This window comes from Microtus ochrogaster, unplaced genomic scaffold (genome assembly GCF_000317375.1).
Source record: "Microtus ochrogaster isolate Prairie Vole_2 unplaced genomic scaffold, MicOch1.0 UNK2, whole genome shotgun sequence".
NCBI lineage: Eukaryota > Metazoa > Chordata > Mammalia > Rodentia > Cricetidae > Microtus > Microtus ochrogaster.
This window is the reverse complement of record NW_004949100.1, coordinates 20,349,295-20,367,525: the sequence shown is the minus strand read 5'-3', so window position 1 is coordinate 20,367,525 and position 18,231 is coordinate 20,349,295. Positions and strand designations below refer to the sequence as shown.

Genomic DNA, 18,231 nt, shown 5'->3' with positions numbered 1-18,231 from the left:
TGAGTCCTCATAGACTTTCCTGCATACACTTTGGCATGTCTATTAGTGGTTTCCTTGTTCATCTCGTGTTCGAGCAATCATGTTAGTAGACTTTTGGGGTGTAGCTTCTGACATTACTAGGAGGTATATAATCTTGCACCAAACTCCCTGATCTGGCTCTTATAAATCTTTCTGCCCCTTACTTTGTATTGTTCCCTTGCCTTAGGTGCCAAGTGTTTTATAGATGTGTTCATTAGGACTGTTCTCCCCAGTTATGCATTTTGTTTGATTATAGTTTTCTGTAGTGGTCTCTATCTGTTGCAAAGAAAAGTACCCTTGATGAAGGGTGAAGACTACACTTATTTGTGGATATAAGGACAAATCTTTAGAGTGATATTAGGGATTATACTTGTTTAGTAAAGAAGTAGTTGTAGGCTCTTCTTCAGTATCCATGACTTTCCTAACTGAGTAATCAACAAGGTGTCTAGTACCAGGTGTGCTTTCACTCTTTAGCACAGATTTTAAGTTGTTGGTTACTGTCAATGTATTATGTCACTACTGTACCCATAGATTATCTTACCATGCTGGTTGTTGATTTGGTTTATAGGTGTCATAGCAGAGTAGGATTATTGGTGGTATCCCTACTTTGGGAATTTTCCTGGTGCCTTCTGGTACCATAAAAGCTAGTCCTTAGGGAGGAGTCATTCAGGTCCATTCTAGCTCAAGAGTCTCTGGACCCTGTTTCTAAAATCATGGTATCTTCAGCAATAGACTTGTTTTATACTTCTGGGGGTCAACCCAGGACAACAGCAATAGACTATATGTTTGGGGAGACTCTTGGACAGCTCTGCAACATGCTGGACTAGCTCAGTCGGTAGAGCATGAGACTCCTTAGATGCTCTTTCACTGTATAACTTCTGGAAATCATCAGCAAATAAAGATTCCCTCCTCCACTAAATGATGCTCTGCCCTTGCTCAAACTGGCAAATACTGAATGCATTCCTCTGGGTGTCATTCTTTGGCTTTTTTGTTCTTTGCTTGCTTTTACTTTTTGTGAGATGCTTGGAATTCGCTCTGTGGCTTACACTGGTACTGTGCCTGTGACCATCTTCCTGGCTCTGCTGAGCTTACAGATGTGAGTCACCTAGCTTGCTTGGCTTCATTGACACTTAAAAACCAAGGAAGTAGAGAAGTGCTGAATATAAGGTTGAGCCATTGGCTAACTAAAGTCACCAGGGAAAGAGATTATCATTGTATCAGGTGTCAGAGGAATCATGGACAAAATTCACCAAAAGTTCAGTGTGAGACAAGGATGGTTATTGGGCTTAAAACACTAAAAGAGTTTGTGCAGAAGACAGAACAAATTCCCATACAGTAGCAGCCTTTACTGGGCCTGTGCTTACACAAGATGTCTTGTTACAAGGTCATAAGGTGGCCTCAGAGATACGTTTTCCAGCAAGTCTTAGTTATGTGGATTTTTTGTTTTGTTGTTTGTTTAACAACAGAGTGAAATAATACCCATTACACTTTGGTTAAATCTTCTTCCATTTACTATCACATAGGCTCTTCCTGCTACATGCAAAGCCCTCGGAGTTCCCAGGTACTAAAGGGAGCTAAAGGTACAGAGTGTCCCTCTGCTAAGATGCATCCCTCCCTCCCCAGTCCTCTTTTACTTTCAAGTTGACCAAGCTGGTCTTGAGTTCACTCTATAGCCCATGCAGAACTTGAACCTGAACTCTCCCTGCCTTAGCTTCGTGAGTAGCTGAGATGACAGACCTGAACTGCTAGGTCTGACTCCATGTTTGACTTTTAGGGACTTTGTGTTCACTTGAGTGACAGACAGACAAACAACCTCAGAATAAAAAGAAATGTATACATCTGTTTGTAGAAACCAAGGAAAGCTTCCAGATGAACACAGACTTTAGAGGCATAAAGGATAATTTGGCAAGCAGAGACCAGGACTGTGGTATAGGTAGAAACTCAGCATGTGTCAAAGGACATAGAAGAAGAAATGGGACATTTCTAGTGATCTGTCAGTGGCACAGTGTGGTTATAAGGTAGAAACCCAAGTCGCCATGGTACAGAGGAAGAAGATGTGGACAGAAGGCATTTGACAAAGAGTTTGTTTGGTTCCAGTGTGATTTTATTCTATTGGGGGCTAATGTGGTGAAAGGTGACATGCTTTTTTTTTTTTTTTGTCTCTGCTCGGGCTCAGAGAACTTTGACGGTATGTAAAGCATGGGACTAATGTGGCAGGACAGAAAGAGTAAACCAGATGTTGGAGGAGAGATGTCTTTCTGATACCCTGGTGCCTAGAAGTGGGCTTGGTGAGACATTGCAGGGGTGTTTCCAAAGTCAGATGTAGGATACGGTAAGAGAGGAAAGGGATGAGGCAGGGTTCTGATTCTTTCTGTTCACCTTGGAGACATGGCAGTTCCGGCTCTCTCTGGAATTGGGTGGAGAATTAGATGGAGATTACATAAACGGGGGACTATGTCCTTGCTCATTCATTCTTACTTTCATATTCAGAATTTAGGACTTAAAAACTGGAGTCTTCAGTTCAGTTTTGTAACTCTGCTTCATTTGTATTTCATATTCATTTCTAATGATCCAGAGAAAAAGGAATAAAGTCATGATTTTCAATTTGTCTCTAAAGAAAAATTTGCTCATGTTTGCATACTTTTTCAGTGGCATATATAGAACTTGGTACTTATTCCCATGGAGTAATTTATTCCTTCACAACTGATGGGCTGTCATCAACGTGCTACCAGGGCAGGAATGCCCGTGTAATGTAGGACTTTACAAAGATTACAAAAATTTAATTGCTAAGTTAAGAATAGAGAACATCTTCATGAATTCCTTCCTATAATCTTGAATATAGTGTTACCACTAATGCCCTTGCCTCTTGGCTCTTATCACTGGGTTCTACATTCATGGATTCAATTGCATGTAGGTAAAAAAAAAAATATCAAAAAACAGTGCCGAAAATGGTTAGACTTCTTCTTGTCATTATTCCTAAGCTTGATTCTGTAACAGCTGTTGACACAATACTATCCATTCTTCAGGTGTTGGAAATCATTTAGAGATGACTTAAAACATGCGTGCATGCATGTGAGGAGACATTTCATAAGTTCTGTGTACAGACATTGTCACCTCAGAAAATGGACTTGAGCATCCATGGGATAGTTTGGATCTGGGGGGTTATAGAAAGATTGATAAAATTCTGTGCCCAGTCTCCAGTGGACACCAAGAAACACTGGCAAAGATTACTGTGAAGGAAACCTTTGTTGTGCTAATCAATCTGTTAAGGTCATGGGTTCATTTGTGATCTCAGAAGATGATTATGGAGGCTGAGATGAGCAACCAAAACTACCTTGGAGTTCATGTGTGTCGGTCAGGTTGCTTATTCATATCCCTGAACAGATGAATCTGGATGGGCAGGGTACTGCAGAGTAAAGCTGAAGTCATATCTTTTCAGAGTTCATTCATATTCTAAGGCTGTGTGTCAGGGGCTTGGCTATAATCAAAGGCCTAGAATCCCCATTGTTTTTGAACTTCGAGTGAAAGAAGATAGACAATAAATTAAGTAAAAACTTAGTCTTCTGGGCATGATGTTGCAGGCCTACAATCCCAGCATGCAGGAGACTAAGGCAGGAAGATCCTGAATTTAAGGCCTGCCTGGGCTACCCAGTGAGTTCAAGGCCAGTCCGAGATACCAAATAAACCCATCCCTCCCACATGATCTCATTACCGAATAATGTTATGTACAATGAAAAGAAATAGACAGCAGGACAACTGGGCAGATTACTATATTATGAAGGCAGATGGGGTAAACTTCATGGAAAACAAGGAGATTTGAGTAGATTCTGGAAGGAACCCAGTGAGCATACTCGTGGACCTCAGGAGGCAGCCTGGCAGAAACATGTGGAAATTGAGAGCTAAGCTATCTTTCTCAACTATGTAACAAGCAGGGATTCGGGAGTGCAGACCATGCCGGCCTTTACAATGGACATTTGAAGATTTCAGAAGCTTTCCAGGGGAAGCTTTCAGAGGTTCCATCTCCCTAGCTAGCCCCCTCACAATTGTGTTTTACTCTGCAAGCTCCGCTATGCTGATTTCCCATCTTGTTTCAGGTTAGAGATGACAACAAGAGACAGCATCCATGTCTGGTGGAGTTCAGCAAACTGCCGGAACAGGAGCGCAACTACAATTTGCAGATGTCGCTTGAAACTCTCAAGTGAGTGCCTTTATACTTTAATAAGTTCAGGTAGCAAGATATTGACATTTTTACTTTAATTATCTTGGGAAGTTTTTTCTACTATTAGAAAGTTCAGTGAAGTATAGGTGGATTGGATCAATATTTGTTGGGAATTTGACTTCGAGTTGGTTTTGTTTCTTTGCTGGTACATGGCTCTAGAGTTTTTTGTTGGTTGAATCTTTCTTATTTATTTTATCTATCATCTATCTGTCTATCATCTATCTATCTATCTGTCTGTCTGTCTGTCTGTCTGTCTGTCTATCTTCATATTAATGTTTCTTCTATCAGTGGGGGCATTTAGAGTGTTCCTAAGAGGACAGGTCTCAATAGGGTAGAGGTGTTCTCTTCCTCTGTGGGGTGGGTATGTACAACCAGAGGCTCTCTCCCTAGTCTTTTTCAGAGGGTCAAGTACTGTATTAGTTGGCTCTGGCATCCTGATTAGGTCTGTGATATGAACTGGAGGCTAGAGATTTCCCTATGCCTGTGAGCCTAACTCCCAAACCACTGTCCTTCTTTCCTAGGTCCACAACTTCAACAGCTAGGGACTGTGGAAGTCCATACCGACCTAGGGGTCTTAACCTGAGTTAGTTCTGGTCCCACTCTGGCTCCATGATTCCTACTGAATCATCTGTGAAATATGTTGGTCCCCTCGTATTTTATGTATTCTTGATGTACATCAGGAAGAATTACAAGCGTTCTAGAACCCAACAGCACTGCCTGGAGTGTGTACCAGGGACTGGGCTGGTCTCAAACTGTCACTGATCTGTGCTGATTTTAGATATGAAAATTAAGTGCTTAGAAATATTCATGCCAATTTAAAAAAGAAATGTCCATAGATTTAGTAACTTTAAAATATAGGCTCAAATATATCTTGATTTAAATGTTTTAATTTTATGTAACAGTTTTATTACCCTTCATTAGAGTATCAGATTGATGACTAAACATGAAGAGAAAGTTAGCCTTCATCACAGTTATCTTGATGAGCACCGATTTAATATTTTTACAGGAGTTATTCACAAGAGTTAACCAGGTTTTCATTTTAATTATGGGCTCTGTAACTGGGACCATTGATCGCTAAAAGTGGGTGGAGTCAGGTTCTTTTGTTTGCTAAACTTAACAACAGCATACTCTTTTGGGGGAAACCTGGGAGGCCATTTACCTGTGCAGCATGGTTTGAGAATGACTGTGGTCAGCTAATTTATACCATCTCATAAAAGCAGCTATACAGTATATGTGGTGTGTGTGTGTACATTTCTGTGTGTGTGTGCATGCATACTATACAGTATATGTAGAACGTGTGTGTAATCTGTATATGTTTGTGTGTGTATGTGTGCAAATGTATACACACAGGCACTCATAAGCAAGTTTGACACCAGTGCCTTTCTGGAGTGCTTGCCACCTTATTTTCTGAGCAGGGCTCTCGCTGAACCTGGAGCTCACCAATTCGACTAATCTGGCTGGTTAGCAAGCCCCAGCCGTCCTCTCTCTCTGTGTCTCTTTAGTTCTCGGTTTACAGACATGTACTGCTGCATGGGTCTTTGCACGAGGGTTCTGGGTATCCAGTTGAAGTCCTCATACTTGCACAGCAAGAACTGACTCAGTACTATCTCCCAACCCCTTAGAATATGTTTATTTTTTGTTGACTCGACTGGTGGACATTGGGGATATACCATTTTCCTCTGAATAAACAATTTGATTGGGATGGGATAAGTAAAGGATTATGTTTTCAGATTTTATTTTAAAATGTTACTTTAAATCCTGTAACTTTTATTGTTATTTGTGGTGTGTGCGTGTGTGTGTGTGTGTGTGTGTGTACACTCGTGGAGGCTAGAAGGGGTGTCAGATCCCTTGGAGCTGAGGTTATAGGTAGTAGTGGGATACCTAACATGGTCCCAGAGACAGAATTTGGATCCTCTGGAAGAGCAGCAAGTGTTCTTAACTGCTGAGCCGTGTCTCCAGCCCCTATAGCCCCTGCCTACCACCATATCCATCCTTAGTGTCTTATAGAAATGGCTCTGATCAAATTACTCCCTTATGCACTTCTGTGTTTGTCCCTTTCCTTTGTTTCATGTTTGTAAAAAACAAGGAATAATTCATACTGAAGGCACTTTACCACAGACTCAGAATATACAACCCAAATGATGTTTCAGATGCTAGGCTTTGGGCTCAGGAGCATCCCACATATGACTGATGAACTTTAATGTCATGGAGAAAAACACATTAGGAGTGAACACAGGGTCAGCTGGTTAGTTCCTAGGTGGGGGTCAATGGAACCTCCTGAAGGCAGACAATGACCAAGATGGTTGGGCTAAGGAACATAGTCCGTGTCACCATGACCAGTTCTGGCACCCTGGAACTCTAGCTTTTGTGTGTAGTCATGACATAACATTCATACATTTTGTTCTGTAGTTCATGGCGGTTTGTACAAAACAATTTACTTAAATTTGCAGTGCATTCCTTGCCGCTGGAACAATTGGCAGCTAGGCCCACTGAGTGTAGAAATGTCCGATTTGCATGGAGTGTGCTAACGCTTTGACTGCTGTGTATAATCGCGTCTTCCTTCTAAGCGCTCCAGGTGACTGGGTTGATGAATCCGTGGACGCCCATGTGTAGTGTGTTTCCCTGAAGGGAATGCTAATGATGCTGCTCATGACTCCATTCTGAACATTTCCTTTTTGTTTCTCACAGCTAAGTAGTGTGCATGCATATGGTTTCTGGTTCACTGATTTTACCTGCTTCTTTAAAAATAAGATTAGAGAGGATAAAGCCTCACTGCTCCTACACACATTTACATTGTCAAGCATACCAGGTTCTTGGGACACACACACACACACACACACACACACACACACACACACACACACAAACACACTGGGGTGTGGGGGATGGGGAGAAAGAGACACACTGAAGCACACACACAGACACACACATACAGAAGAAGATGGATAGACAGACAGATACACTAATATAGAGACAGAGATAGACAGAGAGACAGACAAACACATAGACAGGTACACACAGAGGTGGACAGAAGAGGCACAGACATATTTATACACAGAAGCAGTGAGAAAAAGACACAGACCAAGAGATACATACTGGATTGGGTGGCATATGTAATTGTAATGGGCTAGTCCACAGAACCAATAGCAATGTTCAGAGTCCAGGGAATTCTTCTGAAACACAGCTCTTGGCTTGAGACTTGCCAGTGTTTTCTCGGAGTTTCACAAAGTCAATCTATTTGAATGTTCCTCTCAATCAAAAAACACTTTCAGGGAATGATCTGGAAGAGTGATCAGATACCTTCATACAGTGACTCACTGGAGTTAATATAAAAAAACTAGTGAGACACAAGCAAGAGACTTACTGTGCTTCGAGAAGATGCCGAGCTTGGGCTCAGGTTTCTTTCTACCTGTAATTTACAAATGTCCCTCTTCTCCATCAGCTCTGCTCTCCCCACCACACACATCTACAGACCTTGGCTCCTATAGACATCTGTGCTGTCTGCAGTCTGAAGCCTTTCCTTGCTTAGCCAACCCTTTACGTGCATAGAGCCTCACTTTTGAGTGTTAGTTATTATTAGGGTAGATCTCAAAACTGCTTATTAAAAACGTAACTTGCCCTTAGTTCGAACCTTATCTGGCTTTACTGTAATTATTTGTGAGAGCCTTCTTGCTCGCACTCTCTGCTCACTGTGGGAGTTCTATAAAGCTTTTTTGCAAAAGGCCTTATCCACAGCAGTAACCTGGTGGATCCCCACTGCCCTGTGTCTTTGTTCAGGCCCTGCCTATGATGGTCGCTCTCTGTGTGAGATGAAGCCACACTTCCTCTAGGAAGTGTTTTCTGGGAACAGGATTAAAAGGCTGCTGAAATCTGTACTGAGAAGGTGACCCTACAGTTTGTAGAAGCCTCTGACTCTTGTTAGAGCCCACAGGGAGAGGCTAGAGAGAGGGCACAGTGATTAAGAGTGCATATTGCTCTTTCAGAGGACCCACACTCCCTGTGAGTCCAACCCCAGCCACTGCACTCATGTGGAAAGCCCATACACATACACATCATTAAAACAAAATACTACTGAACAAAAAGCCCATAAGAAGGTGACAGACACCAACTGAATTTTCTACAGGCCAGGCCTTTAGTGTCATTATCCATATAACAACCTAAGTTGTCAACATAAATTCACAGTCCCTACCTTTGCAAAGTGTAATTTTGAGGAACCAGTTTTTATTAATAGGAGCATCAGAGCTTTTAAAATTCACGTAGGACACACACACACACTCTACATACATATATACCAGTTTAGGAGTTATGGTATAATCAGATTTCTTAGAGGGCATATATTCATAGGCTTAATTACCTGAATTTAAGACAAATCCAAACATTATTGTCATCCTTTAATTACTTCAGAGCTGGCTTTGGCATCCCCAGTTGGTAATGTCATAGCCCTCTGCATGTCTCATTGATCCCAAGACCTGAATCAGAAGTTCCTACTGTGTATTGCCCAGGACTCAGCTCTTCAGCATTTAACTAATACTTACTGAAGGGATAAAGGATTGAGTAAAGGGCAAGAGTTAACATACTTTCTGCACCAGGGCACTGTTATTAAATAAATACAACTTGCATTCACTCTATGAGACAATTTTCTATTCTTCTATTGCTGGTTAACCTTGTTTTAATAGGTAAATTCTTTATTTTCTATCAATAATGTTTTTCCACTTACCCATCCATCCATGCAATTATATCTAGATGGCTAAATAAAATAAATGGAGAGATATCCATATATGTGAATATCTAGATATATAGATGGATATTAGGCAGTGTTTGGTTCTAGTATGTATTAGTAATTCAGTATTTAGTAATTCAGTATAGTGTTATTTAAAACAGTTGAAGAACAAAAATAGCCCTAAAAGTCTATTAAAAGAAAATGGGTTAAAAACAGCTTGACAGTTTCAATAATAAAAACAAATAGTTCTCTTCAGTGATGAAATGGCTCAGCATTTGGAAGCCCTTGCCACCAAGCCTGAGAAATGAAATTTGATCCCCGGGACCTAAACAATAAAAGGAGAAAACTGACTCCCACAGGCTGTTTTCTGACTACCACTCAAATGTATATCCATCTACATAAATAAATCAAATGAATAAGTAAAATATTTAAAGAACATAATAAATAGCACTGGAGAGATAGTTCAGCAGATAAGAGCAATAAATGTTTTGTAGAGGACCTAGGTTCAGTTCTAAGAACCCACATCGTGGCTCAAAATCATCCATAACTCCAGTTCCAGGAAGTCTGATGTCCTTTCCTGACCTCCACAGCCACCAGACTTGCGCACAGTGGACATATATGCATTTAGGCAAATCATTCATACACATAAAATAATTGAAAAAAACAAAAGTACAATAAATAAATCCCTTTGGAATTGTAAAGGAATCAGCTTTATATGAGAGGGCAATGACATGAAGGTTGTTGGAGAATATTAAAATAGCAAGTTACAGAGAAATAGCTCCTGTATACACTCATTAGGGTAAAAAGTAGAACACGATAGTGCTAACACACATGTGCAAATCTAGGTATGTGATTTGGCATATGCAGAGATCTCCAGTCCAGCACAACACAGAAGACCCGAGAACACCCAAGGTTGAGAAAATGAAGAACATGTAGAAAAGGGCTGAGGGGAGGGGCCAGCTTTTCAGTGCTAAGCATTTGTGCCATTTCAGTGTTCACTGTCTTTCCCCTTCCTTGGAAGTATATAACCTATGGATACACGTTTCCTTTACCTTTGGAGGCAGAGCCTTGTACTCTTTTGCAGGATGGAAGTTGAGGTCTCCCATCACATGCTCTTGTGCTGGGTGTTTTTGGATGGAGGGAAGTGGTTCTTCAGGCTCATCTCTTGTTCTTGTTTCTCAGGACTTTGCTGGCATTAGGATGTCATGTTGGCATAGCAGATGAACACGCTGAGGAGAAGGTGAAGAAGATGAAGCTGCCCAAGAAGTAAGTTGAGTGGCTCGCCCTTATCTGATAGTAGGTGTGTATCTTCAGCACCCTGGAATAAACCTTGGAGGAGACAGACAGCCTATGTACTTAGCTATACAATCTAGATTTCAAAATTTTACGAGACCAGGAAGATAGCTCAGGAGTTAAGTGCTTGCCTTCAAGTGTGGAGATAGGAGTATAGATTCACATAAATACCAGGTGGGCATGATGAGCTTGCAGCCTCAGAAGGTGGAGACAGGTTCCCTTGAGCAAGCTGGCTAGGGAGACATGCTTCATTGGTGGTGGTGAGTTCTTATTGAGAGACCCTGCCTCAGTGAGTAAAGTGGAAGAGGAGTGGAGGAGGATTATGGACATCATACTTGGGTATTCACATGCTGATAAGCAAGTCCTCATGTATACATGCACATGTAGTTCTTGAAGGCATGTGGAAACATGCACACATGTACACCACCTATGCACACACTTTATGGGTATTTGTGTGTATGTACACTTTTTGTGTGTGGTGTAGTGTTGACAGAAGCTGTTAGTTCATTCCTGGCTGCTCAGCCCTGAAATAAGCACACAGAAACTGTATTAATTACAACACTGCTTGCTCTATAGCTTATACATACTTCACACTCACTCTTATCTCTTAAATTAACCCATTTGTATTATTTTATATTTTACCATGAGACTCATGGCCTACCAGCAATGTTCCAGCTGTCGGCTTGCGTCTTTCTCCTGTGGTGTCTCCATGGCGTCTCCTTGCCTCTGTTTACTCTCTCTCTATATATATATCTCCCAGCCTGGCTATATTCTGTTAAGCAATTGGCTGAAAGCAGCTTCTTTCTTCATTTGCCAATCAAAGCAACACATATACAGAAGGCCTTTCCACACCAGTGTAGGTTCACACTGATCAGTGAACAACCTTTCTACCTTGTCTCTTTGCCACTACATAAGCCAGGCTACCTGGTCCACGAGCCCCTGGAGACTCCCTTGCCTCTATGTCTCATCTCTGAGTAGTGGACACTCGAATAACAAATGCTTGTGTTCCTATACCTTGCTTTCACCAGGTTCTGGAGGACCCAAATTTGGATAATCAGGCTTGTGTGGCAAGTACTTTTCCCCAGTGAACCATTTCTTCAGCCTCCTGTGTTTATATTTTGAAGTGGTATCTTTTACCTGATTTCTGTGTATCTCATGAAAACAGATTCACAGTCCCTAGACATTGTCACAATCTACCTGGAATTGTTTTCCATTTTCAGTTTTCCCTTAAAACTTTATCTCCACCTCCACACACTACATTGCGTTTCCTACCTTCTCTTTGAAAAGATGGTGTCTTCTAAGTTACATGGTGGCCAATCCTTCTCTCTTGAGATGATCCTTTGCCTTGACTCAAGACAGCTGAAAAGTAAAGGAAAATCCCAACCAGAAGGAACTGAGGTGTGACCACCTCACCACATTCAATATTTATTTTAAAACCAACAAAAGTAAGTGAGATATTAGAAGAAGTATATGCCTTGACATTCCCAATTCTAATTTCTGTTTCAAATTAATTCTGCTCTAGTTGTTTTCTGGAAAGCGTTGTTTGAGCATCCTCTATACCCTTTCCATGAAAATGTCAGCCAAGTGTTCCTTCCTAGATGTACTTCCAGCAGGACATGCTGTTCATATCTCCACTGTGCAGTCATTGGACGTGTCCCCATTTGTCCCAAGGCCCCGGAAGAGCTGATTTCCTATTGAGATTAACAGCGAACATTCACTTAACCTGGACTTCATCTTCTAATCTTTACTATGCATCTTTCATGACAGTGATTTCTCAGCTTCGTTGAACTTGACTAATACTAAGTAGGGTGGGGGTGGGCAGAGAAACACAGGGACTCACTAAGTGTTGGTGTTCTGCCATGCTTTGGCTAGACACTTTGATTGATCTCTTTTAGGCTAGTTTACAGTACCCACTTAGGAAGTCTGTGGGTTCTGTGGGAGTGGAGTAAAAAACTGGTCTGCCACTTCCCAGGATCCCCATCCGCTCACCCAAGTGATATCAATACTTTCTCTTTGGTATGCATCTTCAGGGATTTTGATGCAGGTAGAATGGGCAGTTCAGTGGAATTGGTTTAGTTTACTTTTGCTCTCTTCTCTTCTCTTCTCTTCTCTTCTCTTCTCTTCTCTTCTCTTCTCTTCTCTTCTCTTCTCTTCTCTGTCTTTCTCTCTCTCTGTCTGTCTCTGTCTCTCTGTCTCTGTCTCTCTGTCTCTGTCTCTCTTCAAGACAGAGCTTTTCTGTATAACAGTCCTGGCTATTCTAGAACTCACTTTGTACACAAGGCTGGCCTCGAACTCATGGAGACCCACCTGCCTTTGCCTCCTGAGTACTAGGATTGAAGGCATGCACCACCACCACTCTACTTCCTTTTGTTCTCTTTTTCATGTAGTATTTAAAAACGAAATTTGACCTTAAAGAAAACCAATGCCCAGACTATAGCTCTTATTTTATTTTATTAGATTATGTACATGTCAAAATAAAACTAAAAGATAGTAATTGCGAAAGAATGTTGGTACTTTGTCAAGTAAATGGATTAGAGTTATATACTTGCTTAATTATATATTATGTATATAATGTACATATGTATATACATTTAATGAGTTGATTATGTAGAGTTATTGGCACAGGAGCTGGCATGTTGAAGTAGATGTAGTAAAAAGCTACTGTCCAACAAATATGTGAAAGGAGAGGTGGCTGTAGTTATGATTGTTAGGGTTTATTTCAGAGAGTTCTGGAAGGTAGGATGTAATGCATAGATGGACCTGTTGTTGAAAGGCTACTGGCTTTTGCTTTTCAAGAATCGTTACAGGGATCATTCCTTTATTTCTTGTTAGTTTTTCTGGCATCAATTTGAAGCTTTATTTCAAGCTATTAAGCTTTCAAGATTGACGTCATTTTTCTTTTGTCAAAAAACCCGAGCTCTTGGTTTTTCCAGGAAGATGGTACTTTGTATGAGTCATTGGTTGATCGCTGTGTACCTTATTAAATAACATTAGTGTGAGGAAATAGAATAGTTTTATATGTTCCTTTTAAAGGCCCCGTTTGATTTAGTGATTTGGCTCGTGTGTTTGTGGTTGTTCACATATACGACTGTGACCTTGCATGCGCTGTGGGACGTACGTAGAGGTCAAAGTAGAGCTCAGGTTCAGATCCTCACCTACCTTGTTTGAGTCGAACTTTATCTGCCACTGTGTGCCCAAGGCTAGCTGACCCGTGAACATTTGGAGCTCTTCTTTGGTCTCTGCTGCTCACTTTACTGTAGGAGTGCTAGGATTGCAGACATGGGTACTATGGTATCCAGTTTATCTTGGGTTTGGGGGATATAAACTTAGATCCTCACACTTACACAGGGAGCACTTACCTGATGGAGCCATCTCCCTAGTCCCTGATTTGATTCCCAGATTCTTTCTTAGGACACAAAGGTCGTTTTCGTAATGCCTAGCTCCCTGTGACCATTCATTTTATCAGCCATTTCCAATCCAGCCGGTTGAATGTATGACTTTCAACGATGCCTGTATTTATCTTTACTGTGTGGGACGATTTGAAGTTAAAGGAGTAAATGTGAAGTGGTTCAGGTGAAGCGCTAGACACTATAGTTTGAATGAGATTATTAGCTATTTAAGCACATTCATTTAAAGCTTCCTTTCTCTCCTTGCACAAGGCTATAGAATCCCAGGTGAACTGAGTTGTAGTTTCCAGTCCTGGGTGTAGTTTACAGGTGGTAAACTGCTTGGCTTGCAAACCCGAGTTTGCTTTCTTGGAACCCATTTTAGATAATCAGTATTTTTGCTTTCAGCATCCCCTCTCAAACCTCAACTATTAGGAACACACATTTGTAAGTCCTTTCTACCTCTAGAGACAGCTAAGCTCCTTCTCTATATATTTTGTTGGCTTGCGCACAGAAATGTAAAGATCCCATGACTTCTCCAGCTACCCAGGTAGCAACTAACACTAAAGGGACTTAAGCTTACTAACTGCTCTTTTGGCCTGTTCACCACAGTCTTCAACAGAATGATTGGGATTAGATGAACCAGGGCAGGACTGCCCCCAGGATTTCAACAAAATGGGTGATTTGAAGTTGCTCTGTTTGCTTTGCAGTTACCAGCTGACCAGTGGATACAAGCCTGCCCCCATGGATCTGAGCTTTATAAAACTCACCCCCTCTCAGGAAGCAATGGTGGACAAGTTGGCTGAAAATGCTCACAACGTGTGGGCCCGGGATCGAATCCGGCAGGGCTGGACTTACGGCATCCAGCAGGTACCCAGGAGTCTCTGAGTGCGGGCAGTTATTTTCAACAGAAGGCTTTTCACGGCTCACCTAGACATCTTAGTGAAGTGAAATCCTAACTAGTCTTTATAATAAAAACCTGGAGTCTGATATTATGGGCGAAAGCTGAGAGATCAGAGGAGCAGAGCATCCAGCCATTAGAGAGAGCTTTGACATCTACCAAATCCTCACTCAGATCCAAGGGGCAAATCCTGTCTCTAAAAATCCTCAGACTGAATGCTCTGAGCTCCTGTCTCCTCCCATCTTATATTCCTCTCTCTGCCCAGCCATATTACTCCTGTCTGCCCCTCCCTAGTGCTGGGATCAAAGGTATGAGCTCTGTTTCTCTTTCAGACCAATTCATCCTTGCCTAGCTCAGGGTTGCCTGAATTCACAGAGATCAGTCTGCCTCTGTCTCCCGAGTGCTGGGATTAAAGGTGTGTGACACTGCTGCCTGACCTCCATGGTTAACTAGTGTATCTAGCTCCACACTCTGATCTTAAGACAGGCTTTATTTGCTACAGCACAAACAAAACATTATCACACCTTAGTGTGTTTAGCCTTCTGGTCAAAGCATCTTTTTACTGCTGGACCACCAAGGTGTTTCAGTAGGTCCAGTAGACAAAGTGCTTGCCTTTCAGCTTAGCAAACTGAGTCGCACCCTCACGACCCACGTAAAGGTGGAAGGGGAAAACGAACTCAACAAACTTGTCCGCTGACTTCCACATGTGTGCTGTGGTAGGCAATGCTCCACCGCCAACCATATACGCACTATTATAAATCCATTAAAGAAAACAATTTGTTGACCGTAGCTCTGTGTGATATGACAACAGATGCTAGCTGAGCTACAAGCCCTAGCTTTCACAAAGTGGATCATATTACAAGAGTAAGGTCTGTAGTATGGTTTTAGGCATTCCTTTCCTTGAGTCTGCACAGGAGGGACTTTGAAACACAGAGACTGAACTACAATGAAATTAAAGTAGATCCAGTTCCTGAATCCCAGCTCTGATTATCAGGATTCCATCTAAGATTTTGTCCTGGTTGGTTTGCAGAGTGGTAAGATGCTATATTACATGCTACAGAGTACTTTTAGGGGCCAGTAGACAGCAGATTACTTCTCCAGTGCAGTCTCGGCATGATGACACCCCCAAGACTAAGTAAAGTCGTGGACAGCCTTGCATCTGTTCAGTGCACCAAATGAGTTTTTGTTCAGTTTAGGGAAAAAGAAAACAAATTTTCGGAGTTTTCTAGATTTCAGAGGATTAGTGGCCGTGGGTTATTTCCTGACGGGGGGAGAGAGAGAGGGGGGGGAGGGGAGAGGGGAGAGGGGAGAGGGAGACTTGCAGTTCCTTCTGAGTTAAGGTAGCATAGGACCTGATGGTGCTTCCTCAGATATGAAGGCTTTATCTGTGGGGCTGTAGACTGCTTGCTTCCCTTGCATCAAACCTTAACTTCCACCCCCAGCACTGCTGCATGGCTCAGATGACTGCAAACCTTCTCCCTGATACAGGATGTCAAGAACAGAAGAAACCCTCGTCTTGTTCCCTATACCCTCCTGGATGACCGAACCAAGAAGTCAAACAAAGACAGTCTCCGAGAGGCGGTTCGCACACTGCTGGGCTATGGCTACCACCTGGAAGCTCCCGATCAGGACCACGGTACTGGTTTGCTTTGTCCCCATTGTTTGCAAAACCGTGTAATGGGTTTTCATAGCCAGGGAGCACATAGAAGTGGGGGGGGGGCAAGAATGCCTCTCCAACTCTAGGTGTCCACTTCAGGCTGGTGGCCTGGGTGGTCCCTGAAAGATTAGCTCCATCTCTTAGTGGGTGGCTCACTGTTGGACAGCATCTCTGCAGGGCTCACTTCCCTATGCCACTTGTTATTCCTCTTCCTTCTTGGCATTTGTGTATCTTATGTTCAACCTGTCAGTTTAATTTTGATCAAACAACAAATTGGATTTAAAGATCAATTGGGGGAGATTGATCTTTTACTAATAGTTTACCCATTTATGAACATGGTATATAACTCTTGTTAGTTTCTTTCAGTGGTTTTTTAGAATAAAATGTGTACATTATATCTTACATCATTTAGTACTACTGTATGTGAAATTAGTTTTGATATAACTTTATTTAGTAGGATGTTTTATAATGTGAGATATGGGTTGGTATTTGTAGGTAGATTTTCTATCCTCTGATTGGAGGTGTGTGTGTGTGTGTGTGTGTGTGTGTGTGTGCATGCATGCATGTATCAGTTCAGTTTAATTTTATAAATTTATAGAGTTGTTTCTATATAAATAAGGCAAAGCCTTACTTTTTTTCCTTTACAATAATTATGTTTTATTTTTTGATTGACTGAGTGTTGTGAGGAATTCAGAACAATGTGTGTTGAAATAGGAGCAGCGGGGCTGTATCCCCGGTACCCGGCCACCCACATGGCTAGCTTATGCCCCGAAATAATTACATGGAAGCTGTATTCTTTTAAACACTTCCTGGCCCATTAGTTCCAGCCTCTTCTCGGCTAACTCTCGTACCTGAACTAACCCATTTCTAATAATCTGTGTAGTCTAAGAGGTGGCTTACCAGGGAAGATCTTAACCTGCGTCTGTCTGGAGTGGGAGAATCATGGCAACTCCTTGACGCAGCTTCTTTCTCTCAGCCTTCTGTTCTGTTTATTCCACCTACTTAATTTTATGTCCTATTAAAGGGCCAAGGCAGTCTCTTTATTTAACCAATGAAATTAACACAAGCCAGAAGACTCTCCTCCATCATTTGTGGAAAAAGAGTGGAGAGAGCTTTTGCCCCACTTAGGCTCAGTCTCGGGGGAAGCATTTTAACACTTCAGTGTTAGACATGGTATTAACAATAAGTAAGTTTTTGTCTGAATCTTTTTTTCCCATACTGGGACCCAAACTCAGGATTCTGATTATTCTAGACAGCTCTCTCTCTCCTATGAATATTCCCCTGGATTCATAAATTTTCTTTTTTATTGATTGATTTTGCTACTTTCGCAAGTTCATATATGTGTATATATATATTGTTTTCAGATTACTTTTGCCCTCTTATTTTACCCTGCCATTATCAATACTCTCATTCCCCAGTTCCTGTCCTAGACTTATGACTCTTGCATTGTGATCCCTTTAGTCTACTTAGGGCCATCTTTGTGAGAATTGGATAGAAATTCTCGACTGGAGTCTACTGCTATCATCAGGGTGTACACAACTGCATACAGTTCTCTTTTCTCTGAGTTTATAAATAGGACATAGTTCAACAGAGAGGGCCCCTAGGCCCCTGCTCCATCCTACCTGTCTATTGGCCAGCTTGTTCTTATGCAGACCCAGTGCCGACAAAAGTTTTGGATGAGAGCTCTCTGTAGCTCTGGGAGCATTGTGAAAGACAGGGGTGGCTGCAGAGTGACTCTTATGGACATGAAACAGCCATTGTAGTTAGGAACCCACAGTAGCTAAGGATAACCTCTTTTTAAATAGAGATCATTCATGACACTGAACAGATCTTCTAGTTTGTTATGAGAGTTTGCCATGAATACTTGTTAAATGTTAAATATGTTTTTTGCTGCTTGCAAAGAGGAATATTTATTTTCTCTTTTATTCTTTTGACATTCTGTAAAGTGTTGATATTTGAATATTAAACCAAATTTTTATTTCTTGGACAGCTCTACTTAGTCCTGATAAATGATCTCCTTTTCCTGTGTACAGCTAA

At 41.6% G+C, this 18,231-nt stretch overlaps 1 protein-coding gene across 3 annotated transcripts in view; it reads left to right on the top strand.

The window, feature by feature from the left end:
- Nucleotides 1-18,231, top strand: part of Ryr2 (ryanodine receptor 2) — a 574,535-nt gene that overhangs the window by 339,305 nt on the left and 216,999 nt on the right. For all 3 annotated transcript variants that reach the window (XM_026788350.1, XM_026788349.1, XM_026788348.1), the window contains 4 exons: nucleotides 4,113-4,216; nucleotides 10,140-10,223; nucleotides 14,347-14,506; nucleotides 16,026-16,173. In XM_026788350.1, coding sequence (XP_026644151.1) covers nucleotides 4,113-4,216; nucleotides 10,140-10,223; nucleotides 14,347-14,506; nucleotides 16,026-16,173 — 496 coding nt within the window. The remainder of the gene's footprint in view (nucleotides 1-4,112; nucleotides 4,217-10,139; nucleotides 10,224-14,346; nucleotides 14,507-16,025; nucleotides 16,174-18,231) is intronic.